This window comes from Haliaeetus leucocephalus, unplaced genomic scaffold, assembly GCF_000737465.1.
Source record: "Haliaeetus leucocephalus isolate CR32 unplaced genomic scaffold, Haliaeetus_leucocephalus-4.0 Scaffold646, whole genome shotgun sequence".
NCBI classification, from domain to species: domain Eukaryota; kingdom Metazoa; phylum Chordata; class Aves; order Accipitriformes; family Accipitridae; genus Haliaeetus; species Haliaeetus leucocephalus.
The window spans coordinates 1-6,553 of NW_010973082.1; the positions used below are offsets into that span (position 1 = coordinate 1).

Consider the following 6,553-nt stretch of genomic DNA (forward strand, 5'->3'; position numbering starts at 1 on the left):
GCCGGTGCCGAGCCACGCGGGCAGTGCTCCCCACTGACCCCATCCTCGCCCTCCCCACCTGCCCCAGCGAGGCACTTTGACACCAGGACGACGGAGCCCGTCAGCTTCTTCTTGTCCAGCCTGGAGGAGCTGCTGGCCTGGCAGCCGGACAGCAACGACGACTTCAACGTCTCCGCCGTGCCGCTGGCGCAGCGCCAGCCCTCGCTCCGCAGCAAGAGGCCCCGGACGCTGGTGTGCCATGACATGCGCGGCGGGTACCTGGAGGACAGGTACGTGCTGGGCGGAGGGGAGAAGTGGTAGCGGGGCTCAATACCTCAAACCCCAAAACTCTTCCACTTCTTGATTTGTTTCCTGCCGGCTCGGCCACAGGCAGGCAGGGATGGAGGGGTTTGGTTCTTGGCACCAGAGCATGGTGACCTTGCTTGGGCCAGCCCTAGCCAGGGTCCACGGGGGTGGCTCGGTGCCACAGCTCTGCCCAGCTCCTGGGGCATGAGTCAGGGTCCTGCCCAGCCCCGCAGCCGTCTGCTGGTGTCCATCCTGCATTGCCCAACCCTCTTCCCTCTCTGCCGCTGCAGGTTCATCCAGGGCTCAGCTACACACAACCCCTATGTCTTCTACCACTGGCGGTACATCGACATCTTCGTCTACTTTAGCCACCACACCGTCACCATCCCACCCGTGTGCTGGACCAATGCGGCACACAGGAATGGCGTCCCTGTGCTGGGTGAGGGCAAGGCTGGCTGCAAGGGGGAGCCCCAGGGGCATGCTGGGTTTGCCGGGGCGCATGGCTGATGCTGGTCTCACCACCTCCCCAGGCACATTCATCACTGAGTGGACAGACGGGGAGAAGCTGTGTGAGGCATTCCTGGCTGGTGGGGAGGAGGCATACCACGCTGTGAGCAAGCAGCTGGCCCGTATCGCCCAGCACTACCGCTTTGATGGCTGGCTGGTCAACGTGGAGAACACGCTGAGTGTGAGCCGTGGTTGCACCCTGCCCGCCTCCCTGCCTCCTCCCCTGCCCTCGTGCTGCTCCCACACGGGGGTCCTCGCCCCATGCCCACCTGTCCCTGCTCTCTCTTGCCAGGCAGCAGCGGTGAGGAACCTGCCCCATTTCCTGCGGCACTTGACAGCGCAGGTGCACAGCGCCGTGCCAGGGGGCCTGGTGATCTGGTACGACAGTGTCCTGCAGAATGGCGCACTGAGATGGCAGAATGAGCTGAATGAGGAGAATAGGTGAGGTCGGGCCCTGCCTCACCACCTTGCCCCAGCAAAACCGGCCCTGGGTGGGGCAGGCACGAGCCCATCCCAAACCCAGCACTCGTGGGTGGTCAGGGCATGGCCTGCACAGCCCCCGATGGGGTGGTCTGCGGGGACAGCTGCAGCGTCTGCCCTGCCACCCTGACCCTCGTCCCCAGGGTGTTCTTTGACGCCTGCGATGGGCTGTTCACCAACTACAACTGGAAGGAGGAGCACCTGGAGCGCACGCGTGGGCTGGCTGGGCCGCGCCACACTGACGTCTACGTCGGTGTCGACGTCTTTGCCCGCGGGGATGTGATCGGTGGTGGCTTCGACACTGACAAGGTGGGTGCGCCAGGGCCAGGCCAGAGCGGGACCCTGGGCCTCTTGCTGTGGAGTGCAGGGCTCTGAGCTCCCACCGATAGCTGTGCTGTGCCACGCCAGGCTGCTAACCCAGGGAGGCAGCAGTGAGGAATGGGGGAACCTGGAGCTGCTGGGTTGCCAGCCATGCATGGAGAGGCAGCTGGGGGATCCCCGTGCTGCAGTCCCTGGAGAAGGAGGTGCCGCAGCACATCCCCATGGCATTGTCCTGCTCCATCATGGGGCCGGTGGGACCTGGGGAAGTGGGGACAGGACAGGTGACAAGGTGACCTCCTGGCCCGGCCTGTGCTGCTCACCGCTCGTCTCTGCAGTCCCTGCGCCTGATCCGCCAGCACGACCTCTCCGCAGCCATCTTTGCTCCCGGCTGGGTCTACGAGCACCTGGGGGCAGAAAACTTCCTGCACAATGAGAACAAGTGAGGGCGGCTTAGCGGGGCAGGGGCCGTGGGGGAGACAGGGCTGGGAGCACCCCAGGGCCGGGAGGGCTGCCGGGCAGTGGGACAGGGCTGCCGGGAGGCCATGGCTGCCAGACAGGACCAGCTGGCACCGCTCTGTCCCAGCTGAGGTGATGCCGGCGGCCGTGCTGGGGCAGCGGCCGTAGCAGGGGTCTCTGCTCGGACACCTGCCTTTTCCTCCAGGTTCTGGAGCTTGCTGGCCGAGTACCTGCCCACGCACAGCATCTGCACGCTGCCCCTCGCCACCTCTTTCAGCCTGGGCATGGGGACCAGCAGGTTCCTGGCTGGGAAGGTGGGTGTGGAGTGACGTCTCAGCTTGGCTCTGGCTGGGCAGGGGTGGGCTAGGCAGGGGGGTCCCTGCTCCTGGCTTCCCGCCTGGCTCAGCTTGCCCTCTCCTGCAGGAAGAAGAGGCTGGGCCCTGGTATGACCTCAGCGCGCAGGAGATCCAGCCCCTCTACATGGAGCACGAGGGCAGGCTGAGCACCAGCTGCTGCCTGCAGGACGCCTGGTGCGGGGGCAGCTCCCTGAGGCTGCAGGGGACCATCTCCCCCAGCGAGGAGCGCATGGCCATCCGGTGAGTGGGGGAGTGAAGCCCTCTTGTCACCCCCTCAGCGCTGGGCTGGCGCCATGCCGGCATGGCATGGCCCACGTGGCCCAGGCAGAGCCGTGTGGCCCCAGGGCCTCGTGGTGAGCGTGCCACGGGGCTCTCTGCCCATACTGCCCAGCAGACCTAACCCGATGCATCTTCTCTTTCTCTCCCCTCTCTCTCTCTGTCTCTCTCTGGGTGGATCTGGGGTCATCAGCCTTTTCTCTTTGCAGATGCCGGCGCCCCCCAAGCTCTTCCTGACCCTACTCTACAAGCTGGAGGGGCCGCATGCTGATGAGGTCGCAGTTGCGCTGGAACTCACCACCTGGGACTCGGGTACCTGCCACGAGGGCAACGTCACCTCCCTGCCTGGTGAGGACCCTGCCCCCCCCCCACTGTGCTCTCCGCTGTCAGCACCCGCTGCGGGGCACGGGACCAGCTCAGCCCCTTGTGCCCCCCCAACCCTGCTCCCTCTGGCAGAGCCCAATGGCCGGCACCACCCCCGGTTCCTCCCGGCACCACCACCCAGCCTCGCCAAGCTTCTTGCCGCCTGTGACCGTGGCTCCCATGGCTGGACCAGCCGGTGAGTGCCCTGCCGTCACCCGGTGCCTGTGGGCAGGCATGGGCATTCTGTGGCCTCCCCAGCACCATGGCTGCTCTGCCACTTCGCTCTCAGGTGCTACGAGCTGGACCTGCAGGACTGCAGCCTGCGAGACCTCTCCCTGCTCGTGTCCCGCCACCAGCCCAGCCCGCAGGAGACACCCTTCTCCTGCCTCCTCGGGGAGGTCCGGGTGAGTGCCCACCGCTGCCGGCTGGAAGCCACCTGCCCCGGTGCTGCCCCACACTGCCCTGCGCCGGGAGGGTGGGTGGGCGCCTGCTGCTCTTGCCCCCAGCCCCAACGGTCCTGCGGTTCCCTCCACAGGTGCTGGATGCGGCCAGTGTGGCGGCTTCCCCGCCGCAAGTGCAGAGTCTGATGGCCTCGCAGCTCTGGTGGCAGGAGGGCCCCGAGAAGGAGCAGCTCTCGCTCAGCGTCACCCTCCGCTGGACCTTTCCGCCCGGCCAGGCCGGCTGCTTCCGCGTCCTCAGCCAGGGTGCCCGTTGCCGCCAGGGCCAGACGCCGCTGCAGCTGCTGGGGCTGGCGCACGCCTGCCTGTACCGTGCCGTGGGCTTGGTGGTGCCACGGCCGGCGGCCGGGCAGTCCTGCCGGCTGGAGCTGCTGGTGGAGCCAGTGCTGCGTGACAAGCTGCCCGTGGACCCCGACCGCTGGGGCCGGCTGGTGCTGGTCTATTCCGAGCCAGCCCATGGCACCGGCTGAGACGGGCATTAAAGGCAAGCATGGTGCAGCCTGGTGTCCCCATTCCTCTGTGCTGGTGGGTGGGCTCTAGGCAGGGGGCTTAGAGGGTGGAGGCTGCATTTCATCACCCTGGTTCGGTGGGTCCCTCTTCTCCCACCTGTGGCTGGGCTCAGCCCTCACCGTGGGGGCCCACTGGGCTGCCAGGGACCCCCCAGCTCCTGCAACCCTCGCTGCCTGCAAGCTGCGGGCACCCAGGCTGGGGGTGCCTGCTCTGAGACCCCCTCAGCCCCACATCTGCTCGCCTCCGGGACCAGCCTGGCACGGTTGCGAAGCTGCCAGCACCGGGTCTGCTGCAGCACTCAGCCCTGAAGGAGCAGCCCAGCGCGGGCAGCCGCTGTGCCTGTCCGCCACGGATCTAGCCCGCGCTGCCCTCTCCCCAGGGCTGGCAGGCAGCGGCTGCGCCCATGCTGCCTCCCCTGGATATCTTATGCAGAGAAAGAGAGAAAATTTATAGCAGCAATTATTTTCTCACAGTCTGGTGAGCAAGCAATTAGCAGGCAGGGAGGCAGGCGAGCGCGCCGCGCAGCAGGGTCGCCCAGCCCCAGCTCCCTCCGAGCGCCGGCCCCGGTCCCACAAACAATGCTGGCTCCTGGTCAGGAAAATTAATATGTCAGCAGTTAAGCTGCTGCTCCTCCGGTGGGGGACTCGCTCTGAAATGAATTATCTGACGGTTTGAAAAATGAAGGGCTCAGCACAGCCAGGGGAGGGCACCTGCCATGCCGGCACCCCACTCTCTTGCTATGGCGAGGCCGGAGGCCCTGGCACGTTCCCCCCTTGCCTGCTGCAGGCTGCAGCCCCCTGCCCAGAGGTGTGCCAGGATGGCCAGACCCGCCGTGCCAGCCACGGCCCCGTGCCAGCACCCCAGTCAAAACTTGAGTCGCCCTGGTTGAAGAAAGAAATCTTTATTAATAATTTCAATAATAATAATAATCCTTGTAATAATAATAATAATAATAATAATAATAATAATAATACTGTTTATTAGAATGGTCACACCTTTGAAGCATACAGAATGGGCCGGCGCCAGCCTGCGCACCGGCGGCCGGCGCAGGGGTTTGCTGTAAGGAAGAAGCCAGTACAGCGATGGAAGGAGCTTTGTACAGGGGCGGGGGCGCGGGGCTGGGGTGGCTGGGGCTATGTACACCGGGAATAGAAAAGGGGGAGCTCGTCGCTGGAGCATCGGGGGGCGTCTGCAGACTATAAAGTGAGGTTTGAGGAGTGGCGGAGCCACGCGGGGCAGGGTGCGGGGCGGGGGGGCTGAGCACGAGGCCGCCCTATGGGACAGGCCTGCACCCCGGGGTGGGGTCCGCAGCGCCCCGTGCCGCTGGGCACCGGACCCGGAGCACCGGCTGCTGCAGATGGACCCCGGGACTCGGGCTGGTCCCCGTGGGCAATGCCAGCCCCCGGTCCTGGGCGATGCAATGGCCGAGACCCCACGCTGAGGGCTGGTGGGGTCCCGCTGTCTCGGGCAGGGACGGGTGGCCGTAAGCATGTCCCGCGCCACGGAGCAGGCGGGAGCGGGAGCAGGATCGGGGCAGTCCCCGTCCCGGCTCAGCGCAGGGGCCGCGAGCGGCATTGGTCAGGGCTGCTCCCTGCGGGGTGGGAGCCCCAGGTGCGTCAGGGGATGGAGGGGAGGGAGGGGAAAGGGATCGCAAGCGAGTTGCAAGCTCCTCTTAACAAAAATTCCCTTTAAAAGGCAGAGGCTCATCCCCCTGCAACGCCCAGCGCCTCAGCAAAGCGGCTGCACCACCACCCCAGCTCCGTACGGGAGCCGAGGCCTCGCACACTTGACACGCTGATGACCGGCAAGCGCCGTAGCGCCGTAGCTTGGGAAACATGAAGCCAAGTTCCCACCCCAGAGCCCAGTCCCCAGAGCCGGGGAAGGGGCGGCGTGCCGCAGCGCTCCGCTGGCACCCCCAGCGCCGCCGCGCCGGGGCTGAAAGGAAGACGTGGTGCCCAGGCCCTGCGCCTGGGCGGGCGGAGGCCCCTCTGGATGCCCCCACGCTCAGCGGCGCGCCGGCTCTCCCTCCCTGCCACGGGCTGCGGGGCCGGGACGGAGAGGGACCCCTCTGGCACGTCCGGCCGGTCCGTGCTCGCCGCGGCGCTCCTCCGGGACTCGCTCGCTCGGTGCGTGTGTGGACGGTATGGGACTTTCACTTGGCTGTTACCGCTTTGCTTTTTTTTTTTTTTTTTGTTGCTTTGCTTTTAATTTTTTTATTTTTGATTTTTTTTGTGTGTGTGTGGATTTTTTTGCCCTTCCTGGTCCCAGAAGGAAACGGCCGCGGTTTCACTACAACAGAAACAGAGAGGCAGATCTTTCGCTGGAGCGGCTTGCAGGGCAGCCTGGCCGAGCCGCTGGCCGGGGCGGGGGGATGCAGGCGCCAGCCCGGCCCCCCAAGCCCCGCACCGCACCCCACGCCCGCGCAGCCAGCCTGCCGCACCGGAGCTCCTCCGCAGAGCAGCACAGTCGGCCCAGAGAAGTGCTACTGCCCGGGGCGCCGTCCCCGGGGTCCCGCACCTGCCCCCGCCTGGCTCCGTCCCC

The 6,553-nt window shown here is 66.2% G+C and overlaps 2 protein-coding genes across 3 annotated transcripts in view; one reads left to right on the top strand and one right to left on the bottom strand.

The window, feature by feature from the left end:
* Positions 1 to 67: 67 nt before the first annotated feature.
* Positions 68 to 3,972, top strand: ENGASE (endo-beta-N-acetylglucosaminidase; the record flags this gene model as incomplete). Its single annotated transcript, XM_010578709.1, is given in 13 exon segments — positions 68 to 269; positions 576 to 724; positions 816 to 973; positions 1,085 to 1,233; positions 1,416 to 1,581; positions 1,929 to 2,032; positions 2,255 to 2,363; positions 2,473 to 2,645; positions 2,843 to 2,909; positions 2,912 to 3,040; positions 3,140 to 3,240; positions 3,334 to 3,448; positions 3,580 to 3,972. Coding segments are annotated over 13 exon segments (2,015 nt in total), but the record flags the coding sequence as incomplete, so codon positions are not given.
* A 2,254-nt stretch (positions 3,973 to 6,226) lies between these two features.
* Positions 6,227 to 6,553, bottom strand: part of RBFOX3 (RNA binding protein, fox-1 homolog (C. elegans) 3) — a 15,351-nt gene continuing 15,024 nt past the window's right edge. For both annotated transcript variants that reach the window (XM_010578540.1, XM_010578539.1), the window contains one exon: positions 6,227 to 6,301. In XM_010578540.1, the coding sequence (XP_010576842.1) occupies positions 6,299 to 6,301 (3 nt within the window). In that variant the 3' untranslated portion in view covers positions 6,227 to 6,298. The remainder of the gene's footprint in view (positions 6,302 to 6,553) is intronic.